Source organism: Mytilus galloprovincialis, chromosome 4, assembly GCF_965363235.1.
Source record: "Mytilus galloprovincialis chromosome 4, xbMytGall1.hap1.1, whole genome shotgun sequence".
NCBI classification, from domain to species: domain Eukaryota; kingdom Metazoa; phylum Mollusca; class Bivalvia; order Mytilida; family Mytilidae; genus Mytilus; species Mytilus galloprovincialis.
The window spans coordinates 95,835,111-95,852,941 of NC_134841.1; the positions used below are offsets into that span (position 1 = coordinate 95,835,111).

The window sequence follows — 17,831 nt, forward strand, 5'->3', positions numbered from 1 at the left end:
GTAAGGTATTTATTGTATGGTACAGTCTGTTGTTACTGATTTAGAAGTAAGGTATTTATTGTATGGTACAGTCTGTTGTTACTGATTTAGAAGTAAGGTATTTATTGTATGGTACAGTCTGTTGTTACTGATTTAGAAGTAAGGTATTTATTGTATGGTACAGTCTGTTGTTACTGATTTAGAAGTAAGGTATTTATTGTATGGTACAGTCTGTTGTTACTGATTTAGAAGTAAGGTATTTATTGTATGGTACAGTCTGTTGTTACTGATTTAGAAGTAAGGTATTTATTGTATGGTACAGTCTGTTGTTACTGATTTAGAAGTAAGGTATTTATTGTATGGTACAGTCTGGTGTTACTGATTAAGAAGTAAGGTATGTATTGTATGGTACAGTCTGGTGTTACTGATTTAGAAGTAAGGTACGTATTGTATGGTACAGTCTGGTGTTACTGATTAAGAAGTAAGGTACGTATTGTATGGTACAGTCTGTTGTTACTGATTTAGAAGTAAGATATTTATTGTATGGTACAGTCTGTTGTTACTGATTTAGAAGTAAGGTATTTATTGTATGGTACAGTCTGTTGTTACTGATTTAGAAGTAAGGTATTTATTGTATGGTACAGTCTGTTGTTACTGATTAAGAAGTAAGGTATTTATTGTATGGTACAGTCTGTTGTTACTGATTTAGAAGTAAGGTATTTATTGTATGGTACAGTCTGTTGTTACTGATTAAGAAGTAAGGTATTTATTGTATGGTACAGCCTGTTGTTACTGATTTAGAAGTAAGGTATTTATTGTATGGTACAGTCTGTTGAAAACTGGTGTAGAGAAGTATAGGGGTAAAAACAATAACTGACAAAATTCTTTCATACTTTTTTAAATGCAGTTTGTATTATTCTCTTTTCAAAAATATATTGTTTAAGTTGTGAAAAAGCAGAAATCTCTACAAATTTTTTATTGTACTTCAAATGACATTTAAATAGCCTTTTATAGGACCAATATTTTATTTTGCTGTATAAAATAAAAACTTGTGTGGACTTTGGACAATGAGGTATGAGGCTTTGGTTATTGATTTAAGACTGTACAGTGACCTGTAGTTGTAACTTTCTGTGTCATTTGGTCTCTTGTGAAGAGTTGTTTCATTGACAATCATGTGTCGTTTTGTCTCTTGTGAAGAGTTGTCTCATTGACAATCATGTGTCGTTTGGTCTCTTGTGAAGTTTTGTCTCATTGACAATCGTGTGTCGTTTGGTCTGTTGTGAAGAGTTGTCTCATTGACAATCATGTGTCGTTTTGTCTCTTGTGAAGAGTTGTCTCATTGACAATCATGTGTCATTTGGTCTCTTGTGAAGTTTTGTCTCATTGACAATCATGTGTCGTTTGGTCTCTTGTGAAGAGTTGTCTCATTGACAATCATGTGTCATTTGGTCTCTTGTGAAGAGTTGTCTCATTGACAATCGTGTGTTGTTTGGTCTCTTGTGAAGAGTTGTCTCATTGACAATCACGTGTCGTTTGGTCTGTTGTGAAGAGTTGTCTCATTGACAATCATGTGGCGTTTGGTCTCTTGTGAAGAGTTGTCTCATTGACAATCATGTGTCATTTGGTCTCTTGTGAAGAGTTGTCTCATTGACAATCTTGTGTCGTTTGGTCTCTTGTGAAGTTTTGTCTCATTGACAATCGTGTGTCGTTTGGTCTCTTGTGAAGAGTTGTCTCATTGTCAATCATGTGTCGTTTGGTCTGTTGTGAAGAGTTGTCTCATTGACAATCATGTGTCGTTTTGTCTCTTGTGAAGAGTTGTCTCATTGACAATCATGTGTCATTTGGTCTCTTGTGAAGAGTTGTCTCATTGACAATCATGTGTCGTTTGGTCTCTTGTGAAGAGTTGTCTCATTGACAATCATGTGTCATTTGGTCTCTTGTGAAGAGTTGTCTCATTGACAATCATGTGTCGTTTGGTCTCTTGTGAAGAGTTGTCTCATTGACAATCATGTGGCATTTGGTCTCTTGTGAAGAGTTGTCTCATTGACAATCATGTGTCGTTTGGTCTGTTGTGAAGAGTTGTCTCATTGACAATCATGTGTCGTTTGGTCTCTTGTGAAGAGTTGTCTCATTGACAATCACGTGTCGTTTGGTCTGTTGTGAAGAGTTGTCTCATTGACAATTGTGTGTCGTTTGGTCTCTTGTGAAGAGTTGTCTCATTGACAATCGTGTGTCGTTTGGTCTCTTGTGAAGAGTTGTCTCATTGACAATCATGTGTCGTTTGGTCTCTTGTGAAGAGTTGTCTCATTGACAATCATGTGGCGTTTGGTCTCTTGTGAAGAGTAGTCTCATTGACAATCATGTGGCGTTTGGTCTCTTGTGAAGAGTTGTCTCATTGACAATCATGTGGCGTTTGGTCTCTTGTGAAGAGTTGTCTCATTGACAATCATGTGGCGTTTGGTCTCTTGTGAAGAGTTGTCTCATTGACAATCATGTGTCATTTGGTCTCTTGTGAAGAGTTGTCTCATTGACAATCATGTGTCATTTGGTCTTTTGTGAAGAGTTGTCTCATTGGCAATTATGTGTCGTTTGGTCTCTTGTGAAGAGTTGTCTCATTGACAATCATACACATCTTCTTTTTTACATTAAAATTTGGAGGCCAAAACTTTCTTATGCTTTGATATGATGATGAAAGACAAGAAAACTTTGTTCATACAGACATAGAAATATTTATGATTCTGGCAACAAAAAAATTGAATGAGATTTTAAGATATCAATTGTTCCCTGATCAAATTAAAGACTGGGATGTTAACTCTGATGTTGAAGAATTTTTATAGAAATGATTATACTGTTATACTTGTTGGCCATTTATTCATTTTATTTTTAAATTGTATGTTATTTCTTACTTCAATACAAAAAGTGTAAGTTTAGAAAATTGCTCTCCAAATCTTTTTTTAAAGTTGTGGGTTTAATCCTCAGCTAAGTCAATAATTCAAAATTGATATTAATTGCTTATCTGCTAAGCATGCATTGAGTAAGATTAAAGACTGGTTAGACGCATGTTGAAGGCCATTCAGTGACCTATACATGGTGAAGGTCATTCAGTGACCTATACATGTTGAAGGCAATTCAGTGACCTATACATGCGAACTTCTACATCATTTGGTCCCAGGTTGAGATTTGTCTTATTTTATGGCCATGTTGTAGTTCACTAAAGAACATATATTTTACAGAGAAGTTTAGTGGCCAAGGTGCAAAGACGACAACTACCAGATGTAGGGATGTTGTTTCTGAACCTAAACATTAGGAGAGCGTATCTGGTCTCCGACTCTTTAAATGAGGTAATGTTTGATATATATTTATTGCATACATTGTTATGTGGATTGTAAAAACAATTCTGTGAACACGTCAAATGTCCTTAGACTTATTGTGTTGAAGTTCATGATTTGTTTTTAAAAATTTGTTATGCTAAATAATTTTCCATGTTACTCAAGTTTTACTATTTAATTCATTACAATTTTAAATAAGTTGTCATAATGAGATGTTATGACTTTTTGTATGTTCAATCTGAAATTTCACAGATTGCAGAAAAACAGCATGATTTAAAAAAGAAACTGAAAGTTACATTTGTTGGTGAACCAGGTCTTGATATGGGAGGACTGACGAAAGAATGGTTTCTTCTCCTACTACGCCAAATATTTCATTCGGATTATGGTGAGATGATCAATATATACTATATATAGATATGCAAGAAAAACAGCCAAAATCTATGTTTGCAAGCCCTAATTTGTAAAGTGAATGATTTAAATTTGTATGGATAAGTAATCAAGCTATAAGCTACATTGTACATCAAAACTCTGCAAATTCAAGTTGATGTTTGCAACTGTTATAACACATAAAAAACAGCAAACTATAAGAGGGCTCTTCCATAAAAAAACATACATCGAACCCAGGGAAGACACATCTGAGTCTCAGCTATGGGTAGGTGTCATCTTTGTTTTTGCATTGGTGAAATGTGAAGTTTTGATTTGCCTCTATAGGTGGCTACGCAAGGTTATAAGTGCCTTCCCTGGGTACCATGTATGTTTTAAAGGAACAGCTGTTTAGAAGATTCCTTATAAAAACTGATGTTTCTAGAGAGAGCTATATTATGTTATGTTTATTATAATAATACATTTAAGGTTTGGAAATATTGCCTTCAAGGTGTTTCCACTTGATAATAACATCTTTGAAGCAATAAGATCAGGTCAATTTTTCTGGATGGTTTTCATTTTTTTGTTTTCAAACCTCGCTCTACCATACGTTACAGAATGATGTGCAGCAAATGTCATCAAATATAAGCCCCTAACATAAATTTTATATATTTTTACCTAAAGCTATAATTTATGATGTATTTTTCAGGTATGTTTACATATGACAAGAAGGCTGGTGTACATTGGTTTAGTTCTGCTCAGTGTGAAACCTACCAAGAATTTAACCTGGTAGGAGTTGTATCCTTCTTCAGACGTGACAGAAGTCACTTGTTTCATTTAAATTTTGTGTATATTTTCATTGTTTATAACTTCACTCTGGTATGAGTGTGTAAACTTATTGTTTGTTAAACAATTTCTGATCTTAAGATTAACAAATTTTGATATTAAGACTCGCTTGCAACTTGAAGACAGTTTTGAATTTTCTGATAAGGCCCCTTGAATTTTCTCAATGAAATCTGATAAAAAGTACACAAATCTTGGACTTGTGTTTTGGAAATCATAGTTGTTTAATTTTATTTCCTATTCCGGGTTCTGTTCAGGACCCTGAGGATTTGTTTTTTTAGATTCATACCTTTAAAGATCAGGTGATATAATAATTTTGAAAATATTGTTTTATTGGTTTATGTAATGTCTCTCCAAACAGAAAATAGTGCCATGTATTGTCTTATCTTTATAAATAAAACAAACGAGGGGGATCTGGATTTTGGTAAAGGATGTGATGCTGTCAGACATAATATAAACGAGGGGGATCTGGATTTTGGTAAAGGATGTGATGTTGTCAGACATAATATAATTGTTTTGATTCACTAAAGTTTAATCTTCAGTGAACCTCAGTAAGGTTATACTAGAAACATGTGTTGCTCATACAGAAATCAAACTGGAATTTTTTTATACAGACACTTTTATACTTTTAGCAAAGAGCACAATTATTGAGATACCAGGAAAGTCGCCTCCCAAAACATCAATATAATAATAATTTACAGTCATTTGTATGATGACTATTTTAATCACTTGCACCTTGTAAAATAATCCTTAACACTTATAAGTTAATGGGTTTAGCAGTTTACAATAGTATCATACTGGATATAAGATTTCCTGCCTGTTGTTACAAGAAGTTGCTGAGCCCTGCTGTAGTACCATATAATAACCCCAGAGCTGTTGTTGGAGTCACACCATTAACTGTAAATGATCTCAAAACCGTCCAACCGGTATGTATAATAAATGTTGATCCTCAAATACATGTTAAACAGAGAAATATGAATTGTTATCATCATTTTATCAATGACAAAGTGGGATATTATTAATAAATTGATGTTGGTGAGAGTTTATTTTTAAAACACATAAAACTTTTTTTATAGATAAATAGATAAAACTGTAACATCTTTAAAAATCTTTGCTAATATCGAATTTCTTTACAGGAAGTAGCTAGTGGTTTGAAAGATTTGTTGATTTATGATGGTGATGTAGAAGATGATTTTGGTTTAACCTTTCAGGTAACTTTTGTTTAACTGTGTGCCTTTTTAATAAGAAATTAACCAGTCCAAAATCTTTTATCTTGTCAAAACTATAACTGATTTAAACCTACATTAAAAAAAATTGACTTATGTCCAGAGTGAAGATATGAAATAAAACAAAATTATTTTTTTGTCGATAAACAATATTATTTTTTTTGTTTCTTTTATCTTTTTATTTTATTTTAATATTCGAGGACAACTGATTCACATGTTTTTGAAGGTTATTATATGCAGGAGTTTATGTTGAAATGATTGGTAAAACTGGCAAGGTCATCCTGTAAATACTGTCTTTCATTGCCTTTAAAAAAATGTAAACAAAAGAAACTCTCATTACACAAGTTATTTTTAGATTAGAACACATTTTTCTAAAGCATGTATGTGTAAACTGGAATTGTTTGCAAGTCCAGCAGCCCAATTAACACATTAAAAGCCTGTAGATATTTTCTTTTTCATTTAATTTAATTTTTCATAGAACCTCATTATTTTGTTCATGTGTATCAGGGTGAAAGGACATATTGTTCATATAGGCTAGTAAAAAAGTTTCTAATGAACCAATAACATTGAAGTATTTGTAGACATGCTAATTGTATAAGAATTATAATCCTCCTATTCTTATTATGTCTTTCTATTTTTACACAGGTATCTCAGTCTGAATTTGGATCTGTTAAAACTGTAGAATTAAAGCCAGGTGGTGCTGATATATCTGTCACTAAAGCCAATAGGGAAGGTAGGGTGATTTACTTGTAATACCAACTCATTCATGAAGGAAAGAAAATGTCAATAAACATATGTGTCTTTGTTAGATGGTTTTATATATTCCATTCATTCATGCTATTTCATGTGATGTGTTATATTAGTAGAGAGTTTGAACCTCCATCCTTTAGTTTGGGTCTCATTTGGGGTCAAAACGTGACTCGGGACTGCGGATTTTTTGTAAACGTGACAAGAGAAAGTCAAATTATTGTGCCGTGAAAATGGGAAATGATGTCTAGAGGGACACGAGCAATTACAAAATAAACAGCTGCGCCATGAGCGGTGTACAGTTTCAAGCAATAATCATAAATCGTTTTTGAGATACAGCGCGACATGTAAAAAAAACCTCCCCCTTTTTTACAAAATACTCAAAAACTCAAAAATGAAATTTTTAATCATCACCAAAAAGTATACAGATCTTTAGATTAATATAACAAAGAAGTGTGTAAAGTTTTAAGCAATAATCATAAATCGTTTTTGAGATACAGCACGACATGTAAAAAAAACCTCTCCCTTTTTTACAAAATACTCAAAAACTCAAAAATGAAATTTTGAATCATCACCAAAAAGTATACAGATATTAAGATTAATATAACTAAGAAGTGTGTAAAGTTTTAAGCAATAATCAAGAAACGTTTTTGAGATACGGTGCGACATGTGAAAAAAAAACACACCCCTGTTTTAGTTACAAAGTGCCGTAACTCAAAAAGTTTAAATCTTATTTTCACCAAAAAGTATACAGATCATTTGACCATCATAAGAAACAACTACATAAAGTTTCATGAAATTTGGATAAGTCGTTCTCAAGTTACGGTGCGACATGTTTACGCCGGACAGACGGACAGACGGACGGACACCGGACATTTGTATACCATAATACGTCCCGTCAAAATTTTGACGGGCGTATAAAAATGAAAATTGCTTATGTACATAGTGTAAGCGGGCTAAGGGAATCTAACATACAGTAAGTGGGATCTGGGATCAGAACCCCCCAATGAGACCCCCTTCAGTTGACATCAAAATTTGGATTAAACGTTTTAGTATGTTATAAATCAAATATATGAGAATTTGAGTCAAATTGGTGAGCATGAATTTTACAGCTTATACTAATACTGGATATCAAATATGTGTGAACCAATTTATTGCAAGTAGTCACCACTTGGTGTACAACAGTTATAAAAAACTGCAATTAAAAAATTTATACCTACAAGATTGTTAGGTGAAAATTATTCCAACAAAATGTAAAATTAGTTAACAATTAAAAAAAAGACAGTATATCATTTATCTTGAGTATATATGGTTTTTATTTTTATTTTTATTTTTCTGTAGAATATTTAGTTGTATGTTGATTAGGTTTTGAATAGATCAATTTACCCACAATTCCAAGCATGTTACCATGGTTTCCACAGTGTTTGTGCATCAATATCTTGAGTATATACAGTTTTTTTTTTGTTTTTTTTTTTGTAGAATATGTACAGTTGTATGTTGATTGGGTTTTGAATAGATCAATTTACCCACAATTCCAAGCATTTTATCATGGTTTCCACAGTGTTTGTGCATCAAATGCTTTGATTGTAAGTACTATATATATATATATATATGGAAATATCTTACCTTGCCTTTAAAATTTTAAGCATGATTACTGTACTCAGCCTAAGCAATCAATCAATCAATTGAAATACTTCACTTGTTGTTTTAAAAAAAGTAGGGGTATACTGTTTAACCTCTGTCTGACCATCCTTCAGTCTGTTCGTCCCATGAATATTTTTGTCACATTTTTCTCTGGAACAATTTCTGATAAGGATTTCTGAAATTTGGTTTCCGGTTTGATATAAGTCAGTTATATCGTGTGACGCGTTTTCAGATTTACACTCAACAACTTCTTGTTTACGGAACACTTATATTTTACACATGATAGTCAAGTTGAAAATTTTCATCACATTTTTCTCAGGAACTGCAATACAAGGATTTCTGAAATTTGGGTTTCAGGGTTTATATATGTAAGCTATAAAATGTGATGTGCTTTCAGATTCATCACTCAACAACTTCCTGTTTACCGAAAGCTTGTATCACTTTACACATGATAGCAAAGTTAAAAATTTTCATCACATTTTTCTCAGGATTTACAATACAAGGATTTCTGAAAATTGGTTTCAGGGTTTATATATAAGTCAGCTATACTGTATGATGTGTTTTCAGATTTTTCACTCAAAAACTTTCTGTTTACCGAAATATTTCTGCACAGGTATCATCAGTGAGCAGTAGCTCACGGTTACTGCTCACAGTTTTACTTGTTTTTTTATGACAAATACAAGTGCAGAGACAAACTTAATGTGTATGACAGATACAAAAGTAATAAACCAGCCATATTTATTGAGTCATAGCATATACAACCTGGCATCCACAAGCCAAACAAGTCTGAAGTTTTTTCATTATTATGTATTTTTGACAGTGATCACCCTAATTCCACAAATTTAAAGCATATTGTCAGGAACATTTAATTTGTGCATGTCTTTCAAAATACAGTTAATGCAAAGTTGAAGAATTGATACTAATTAAGACATATAAAAACAAATATTGAAGTTTTTTTGTTGTTCTTTTTTATAGAAAGTTTAGATTTTGCCTGATTTTGAAATGTATAGTTTTCTATCTAAATTTGTGTTTGCTTTGTAAGATGTTGCGACCACAGGAAGTAGAAATGTTAGTTTGTGGTAATCCTAACCTGTGTTTTCTTTGTTAGATGTTGCGACCACAGGAAGTAGAAATGTTAGTTTGTGGTAATCCTAACCTAGATATGAAGGAACTGAAGAAAGTGACTGTATATGATGGGTACAGTAGTAACGATCCCGCTATCAAGTAAGTTCTACACAAATTATAATGTAATGTTTAAAATAAGATTTAGAATGGAAATGGGGAATATGTCAAAGAGACAACAACCCAACCAAATTAAATTAAATAAGTTTTCCTGCTGGAGGACATAGTTCTCTCTGGTGACTTCCTCTGCCAACAAAAACTGACAACCATAATATGTATAGCTCAAAGTGCTTAAACAATAAATTATTCTATCATAGAATAATTAATTGTGTGATAAAAAGTGAGAGGGTTGGACATTAATACAAAACCTTCACTTTTTTATACAAATTGTACAAAATGCTAATAAACATCAAAAATAGAAAAACAGAATAATAATGTTTAGAAGTTTGACTCATATACAGTGTAGCCTGTCTCATCCAACACCTGAGTATTCCAACATCTTGCTTTAACCGACACATATTTTTGGTCCTAAAATATTCCTACCTTTGCAGAAAAAACTGAGTATTCCAACACCCTGCTTAATACAACATATTGATTTTTTGCAAATTTTCAAGTATTTTTGGGACATTATTCAGTTTTCATTTGACTTACAAAAGTGATGTGTTTAATTTTTCAGGAATTTCTGGGACATATTATTCAGCTTTCCATTAGACTTACAGAAGAAGTTTTTATTGTTTACCACTGGCAGTGACAGGATACCTATTGGTGGTATGAGTGAAATGCAGTTTAAAATATCCAGAGTTAGTGGCAGTGATCTGTAAGTTTTCTATTAACTAGCTACATTTTTCTCTGTTAAATACATGTACCTTGATCAGCAAATGTGACAAAAGCATAATTTTGAAGTCACTTTATAAAGGCACAAAGGGAAAGGACTATTATTAGGCCATCTTGTTTTGCCCCTTGAATAAAAAGTTACAAATCAACCAAATTTCCACTGAAACTGAACAGATTGGAAAATTTAAATTATGAATGCATTTACTGCAAAAGAAATTGTAAGGGTTCTGAGGAACCCAGTGTCTCGCCTACTTTTGCTGTTAATCGCAGACTCAACAAAAATGAGGAAAAAAATCAATAAAATATTCCTCTCAATACTATCTTTTGATTGTTAGAAGCTTCTGTTCAAGTTTGGTAAATATTCAGGATAGTTTATGAATCTAATAAATGTTTAAAAACTTTAACTGCAGACTGTATGTAATGTTAACTGGAAGAAAATCTGAGTCCATTTATAAGTAACATGTGGATTTTTTTTTTTACAAAATTTACTTCTGGATACTATCTTATGACCATAAACAAGCTTCTGTCCATGTTTGGTACAAATCAAGGATAGTTTAAGAAAGTTATTAAAATTTAAAAAAAACTTTAACCACAGAGTGAATGTAATGTTTCCTGGCAGAAAAACTTAGTCCATTTATAAGTAAAAAATGGAAAAAATGGAATTCTATTTTTACAAAATTTATTTCTGGATACTATATTATGAACATAAGCAAGTTTCTGTCTTAGTTTCGTATAAATCCAGGATGGTTTAAGAAAGTTATTAAAATTTTAAAAACTTTAACCACAGAGTGAATATTTGTGGATGCCGCCGCCAACAATGCCCACAACACCCACAACAACGCTGACAGAATATAGGATCACTATGTCTGGCTTTTTTTACTTAAGTCGAAAGGCTCGACAAAAATCATTCTGCAAAAGTAAATCACTTGACAATGTGTGGTATAATACTATATAAGATTCAAATTTTAATTTCAGATTACCTATGGCACATACCTGTTTTAACCAACTAGTACTACCAGGCTACAAATCTAAAAAGTCTCTGAGACAGAAATTGTTGACTGCTATTGAGAATGCTGAAGGATTTGGACTGGAGTAATCCATAGTGCATGCTTGAGTAAAGTGAATTGTTTTGTCTGAAGTAATCTGAAGTCATCTTGCTGGTCAAGTTGACATTGTTATGTTTATATTTGATATTTATTTTGAATGGAGAAGAATCTATGACAGTATTAATTGTAATATTACCGTAGACCAAGAAATAGTCTTGGAAAAGTTGTTTTGGCATAAAACCCTTCTTCTGTCTCTCATTCCTTCCTTCCTTCACAAATTTGTCTTAAGTACAGATTTGTTTTCTTTATTACTAAAGATATTGAGCTGGTTTTGATTTAAAGATGAATATGTAGTGAGTTACAAAATGAGGTCACATTTCATTCCAGGTCAAAACATTTTTGGAGAGATTTCAACCTTTTTTGCAGCAACTAAGCTGTTACAGCAATTAAAAAGTTAATTTTATATTTGGGGGAAATGTGGAGGTTCTTACGCTGTTTCGATAAATTTTAATGCTGTTTATCGGGGAATTTTGTATATTTTTTGCCATGTTATTGGCAGGTATTTTGTCATGACATTTATCCTATGTGAACATATCACTGTCTATTGAAATGTGCAATGAAAGCTGTGAAATAGGAGCCTTAAACATGGAAAAGATTTAACTGTCTCTTCTAGGAATCAAACCACTAACAAAACCTTGCGTGAAAATAACCCGATAAACGGTATGAAGAATAATTGATTTTACTGTGGACTTAAACCTATATAATCTAAAATTGAAAATTAAAATGTTTCTACACCATATGTATATTTGGGATCAGATAAGTGAAAGTTTTAGTCCACATAAGAATATCCTACATACTTCTATGGAATAACTTACAGGGTGAAATGAGGGTCTTAAATAGCCCGATATATCACTGACATTTGAACTTTTAATTTTCCATGTATATCTTTACAGAAGGTGTTATAATGGAAAATATAAAATAGTTTTAAGTTCTATGACATCACAATAAATGTAGTTATGATGTTATAGAAAAGTCAAGTATTTTATGTGAAAAGATATATTTTGTTTTTGACTTTCAAATTGTGTTTGTATGTGTAAATTGAAATGAATGTGAACCACCACCTAAAATAATATTTTGTGTGTTTTTCTATATGATCAACACTTATCTTATGAATTGGTGATTATTGTCTCCCTTTGATAATAGTCTAAAAGCAATACTTATAGATGATTAATGTGTGACTAGGTAGTTTGATGATATATCTATGGTTTGCAGTTGTATTATCATTGGAACATCTTAATTCAAAAGCAATGTTTGTTTGGTCCTGCCATATAGTCATGGTTTATTGAGATAATTGCTTATTTTACATGTTAAATTTGTGATACGAAACACAGATTTTATTCTTTATGTATAATAAGACATGCAGAAGGAAAGGTAGTAAAGGTTAATTTCTATTAATAAATCACCTGATAATCAGTGATTTGATGCAGACTCTAAAATTGATGAAATATATGACCCTTTATCTATGCATGTGATGGTTTATATAACAGCACATCCCTAGTACTGGGTGTATACTTTTTTGAGGAATATATAATGAAAATGAATGTGATATGAGATATTCACCAGACACCGTATTAACCCTCAACAAATATAAATAAAAGCAATTGTAGTATACCACTGTTCAATAGTCATAAATCCATTTAATTGAAACGAATCTGGGTCACAAACCGAAACCTGCAAACTAAGCTTGAATGGCTGAAATGGACATTCCAAGTTATTTTGGTATGTGATAGCATTAATGACAGATCCTGTATTGCTTTATGTATCCTTTTAGTACTCAAATAATCAAACTGTAGACCTGCAATATAGTATATTACTATTGGAAATTGTTTTGGCTTTCTTATTTGCATAGATGATTACGATTTTCAGGTTCTGGTAATTTTGATATTACTCTGATAAAAAAAGGAGTTTAATATAAGATGTTTGATTGATATTTTGTTGAATCATTGTTAAACAGGGTAAATCATTGATTTAAATACTGTTAAATATTGCCATGGTCTATTTTTTTAAACTGCATCACCCCTTGAAGAAAGCTTTTTTTTTTTCATTTTTAAATATATTATTGGAGAGGAAGGAGATAGAAAATTTGGGATAAATTAAAGTATTGACCCACACCTGACTTTACTGTGGAAGTGTACTAAGAATTGTTGATCCGTCCATATGAATAGTCTGTGATATGTTTTAACAATTTATGTATATGTTGAATATGTATAATCAAGTGATATCCCCTATTTATTTGTTTCTAAATTATTCAGATATTTTATTATTTTTAGTGATTGATTGTAAAAAAATTTATTACAAAACATCTCATTATTTAAGATTATGTTAATTATAGTTATTCTATCTTGGTTTACTAATTATATAATATTTCTGAAGTATTCAGAGACAATCTGTTGTTTACAAATGTGCATTTACATCTTCAATTCTTGGTCCTTTTACTGACCAGTTATTGAAGGCTAGCTTATGTGAATAGGTGATCATAAAAGGAGTAGGTCCGGTAAGGACCGATTTTGGCCTCAAATTTCAAGTTCATCTGACGAAATATTTTGACCACTTTTTAAACACTTAAGTGTCTATTTCATTTGAATCAATTAGTTTATGTGAAATATTTTAACTGATTTAGTCATTAAAAACGGTCCCATTCAAGCTCAAAAATGAAAAATCTACCAAATATGCCGAAAAATGTCACTTTTCAGATGGTTTTTGTCAAAGTTGAAAGTGGCCGCATCCGTGTTCATCCTCAACCATTATATATATTTTATGTATTATCATAAAATACAACTTACATTTCAATATTAAGGATGAACACGAATGCGGCCACTTTCGTTTTACATGAAAACCGTCTAAAATTTAACTAAAATGCTAGAATTGTGAAGATTTCAGTAATTTAGCATGACTTTATGGTGCTCGTCCCCGATATATGTGCATTGTTATGTCAAAAACAGCCCATATTTATGGAGCAGAAGCATTCTACTGTCCAATAAATAACTAAAAGTTTACATTTTAACAACTTTGTAAAACTGCTATATTTTGGGGCCAAAAAGGGGTCTTACTGGACCTACTCCTTTGACATGTTTTCTTTTAATTATCTTCATTTTAGGTTAAATTTATATTATTTATATTATACAGTCAAATATAGAATTTACATGGAACTGCAGTATGTAATTCTACAATATCATGAACACAAATCTATTACTTGCCCTGTTTGAAGAATATCCTTAATTTATTATTGATAATCAAAAATATTTTGGAGTTAACTCATGATTATTAAAGAAAAATATATAACAGCAAGCCCTATGATGAAAAAATTTATCTTTTTTCCCCTTCTTGTGAAATCTTTTTTGGGCCTAAGGCTCCATTTTTAAAATGACAAACACCCTTCATATTCCTAGTTATGCTTACAAAAAAATCCACTCTATTTTATGATAATGAATTATTGATTATATAATATGTAAAATATCTCCATTTATATGAGGCAGCTCCATATATAAGTGATTCTACTAAATTATCTAACTGTTTTGGGTTTCTGATGTATCATTTTGTTTTGATGCCTATAGCTTTTCACCTCATAGAGTTTTCAAATATTATTTAACAATTTAATAACTAATTCTTACTGAATTATAAATAATACAGTTTCTGTATGATAATATCTACTATAGTCGCCACTTTAAATTGGCACCATGTTTTTTGTCAAAATTTTCTTAAATATCGATCGCGTTTACTAAAGATCATGTTTTTGAATTGGGGGGAAGAAAAATCCTGTCCAAATATCCACTACTGTCCTACCTTTTATAGTGTTTGCACTGTATAATCCTGACCTTCACATAATCCAAGATTGTTTTATATGGTGGAATCTGACATTGTTATTATCGGAAGTGTTGCTGTGGAGTTCCACGTGCTCTCCATTTTCTTGTGTCTCTCTGAGCTTTTCATCATCTTTACGTAAAAAGCGCGGTAAACTGTATCATCAATGACAATGATATTAACGGAGAGTAACGAATGTTATGGAATAAGAGATCTTCATAGAAACCAAGATGGCGGTTTTACAATGTAAATAATTTAATATTGTGAAGGTCATTCAGGATTATACAGTGAAAACATAATAAAAGGTAGGACAGTAGTGGATATTTGGACAGGATTTTACTTCAGCTAAATGAAAAACATCATCTTGAGTAAATGCGGCTGATATTTAAATTTTTGTTGACAAAAAATATGGTGCCAATTTTACGTGACGGCGACTATAGAATGGAATTCTTCAGTTGTAATAGACTACTTTTAAATTCATTCCGTTTCTGTAACTTTTCTATGACACAATTCTTCTGTTTGCATGTCACAAAAATTATTGATTGATCAATAACTTTGTTTACATTGATTGAATTAAAAAATTTTGAATAATAGTTTGACACAAAAAAACATAACGTTTTTAAGGCAACTGTTACAAATTTGTCCAGCAGTCACTAGTCAATAGTGAATGAAAAATTTATACTATAATTCACTTTTAAAATTGTTATTAATTCATCATATTTTTTGTATAAACATGATAAAAAATTGCATTTATTTTTCCTATTCATTTCAAGTGTTATAATGTCTGAAAAACAAGTAAACAGACCTATTTAGATTGTCTTGATTTTTTCCAAGATTTGATTAGGTCTATAATTATTTTATTTGATCGCTGATTCAAATTCATTTATTTATACACCAACTTGGGAAGTTTTTCCCGAGTGTACAAAATGATAACAGTACACAACGATTACAGTATCATCTATTTAAAAAAATACATTATTGACAATGTTGTTACTGGGACTTTCAGCAAAAAACATACTTACGTACTTGCATCAATTTGTCTATCCAAGAGTCAAACTAATGAGTTAAATTAAAACAGATAAAAGTATATGTCAATGTGACAGCAACCTTATTTCTCATTAAAAATATTAAAAAATTGCCTAGGTCTTCAACAATGACAGTGGCGGATCCAGAACTTTTCATAAGGTGGGGCCCGCTGACTGGCCTAAGGGGGGGGCCGCTTCAGTCATGCTTCAGTGATTCCCTATATAATCAACCAAATTTTTTCCACAAAAGGGGGGCATGGGCCCCCCAGGCCCCCCCCCCCCCTGGATCCGCCTATGAATGATTTACTAATTAACTGCAAAAAGAATTTATTGACAATAATATATAACATATATGAAAGTCTAAAATTTATGAATAAATTTTCAGCAGATGCCATTTACAACAAAAAAAATTTAATGAAAAAAGTGTCTTGATTTAAGTAAATTAGATTTTTGATAAAATGTTTGATATTTGCTACTGTACGCTTGTTTTTGGACAATAGGCTCTTAAGAGTCTGTATTTAATGATTAGTAACTCTCATTTCATTATACCTATGTGTGCTATGGTTGATAGCGCATAAGATATATCTGTATTTGTAGATATGTGTGTTTATGTATTTACTAATTAATTGATCTAGTCAGGACACTTTGATAGTGCCAATATTTCTGTTTACATTAAGATTTAATCAAAATTTAATGTTATTGTGTCAAACTTCACAATGTAATTATTCTTTAAACACAAAAAAATAGCCATAAGAATTCTATGGTATTTGTAATATTTTAGTATATTTAAATGTCAAAGACTTTAAATTGTGCACAGATATCAACTATTGTAAAAGCCAATAATTTCAATATTGCTTCAATTAATTTGAAACAGAAAGCCCTTCATCTGGAATATTTACATTTCATTATCATATATGATTTCTGAAAATGAAGAAATATACAATACATGAAACGACCAAACTAAAGGAAGGAGTTTTAAGCATTTGATGCTTTGTGCAATAACTAGACCAAAAATTCTGTTTTCTTAGAATATTTTGTTCTGTGATATAATCTTTTGTTATTTCTTATCTATCATTGTTTATTTTGTGCATTGTGATTTTCTTTCTAATAAAATGTTTTATGCAATCATTTTTATAGTTTTGTATTGTAGAGCCTTATTTTAAAGATGAACTTTTAAAAATTGTCATGGTCCTTTTCTGTATGTAATCAATGTAATACTTGAGGACACAAAGATTTCTGCTCACGTAAAAAGTAAGATAACAAAAATACCAAAATCTATGGAAAATTCAAAATATAAAGTCCCTCAACAAATGGAAAACAACTGTTATATTCCTGGTAACTTTTGTAGGAAATGGTAGATTAAATTTGGTTCTATTACTAGCTAAAACTCGCACTTGTATGACAGTTGTATAAAATATCATTATATTGACAACAATTGTTGAGCAAAAAAAAAGATAGAATAGGTTAATATGTCACAAATTTGGGTACTGCAGTCAATATATAAACTTAACAAATAATATGTCTAAAACAAAATGGCATGCAAACACTCTATAGACTAATTGCATAAGCACAAATGAAAGACAAAAATACATAATGACTATAGCACAATAACACAATTTTGGGGTGTATAAATACGCCATGCCACTTGAAAAAAAGATATTACAAAAAAATGGCCTAAACAGTAACACCTGTGGAACGCAGCATGCAGGGTGTCCATTATGTTTGACATAGGTTGTAGGATTTGAAGTAGAGATTTACGATCAAGGTAAATTTAAGTATCAAAGTTTCTTTTTTTGAGAATTGTTATTAACA

The 17,831-nt window shown here is 31.3% G+C and overlaps 1 protein-coding gene across 3 annotated transcripts in view; it reads left to right on the top strand.

Moving 5' to 3' along the window:
• LOC143073494 (putative E3 ubiquitin-protein ligase HECTD2) overlaps positions 1-17,144 on the top strand; it is a 43,718-nt gene extending 26,574 nt beyond the window's left edge. For 2 of the 3 annotated variants that reach the window (XM_076249077.1, XM_076249078.1), the window contains 10 exons: positions 3,213-3,320; positions 3,561-3,693; positions 4,381-4,469; positions 5,279-5,440; positions 5,651-5,725; positions 6,386-6,473; positions 7,967-8,073; positions 9,240-9,355; positions 9,930-10,070; positions 11,063-17,144. In XM_076249077.1, coding sequence (XP_076105192.1) covers positions 3,213-3,320; positions 3,561-3,693; positions 4,381-4,469; positions 5,279-5,440; positions 5,651-5,725; positions 6,386-6,473; positions 7,967-8,073; positions 9,240-9,355; positions 9,930-10,070; positions 11,063-11,183 — 1,140 coding nt within the window. In that variant the 3' untranslated portion in view covers positions 11,184-17,144. Of the gene's footprint in view, positions 1-3,212; positions 3,321-3,560; positions 3,694-4,380; positions 4,470-5,278; positions 5,441-5,650; positions 5,726-6,385; positions 6,474-7,966; positions 8,074-9,173; positions 9,356-9,929; positions 10,071-11,062 lie in introns of those variants that run through there. The other variant, XM_076249079.1, reaches the window with a different exon arrangement.
• The last annotated feature ends 687 nt before the right edge of the window (positions 17,145-17,831 follow it).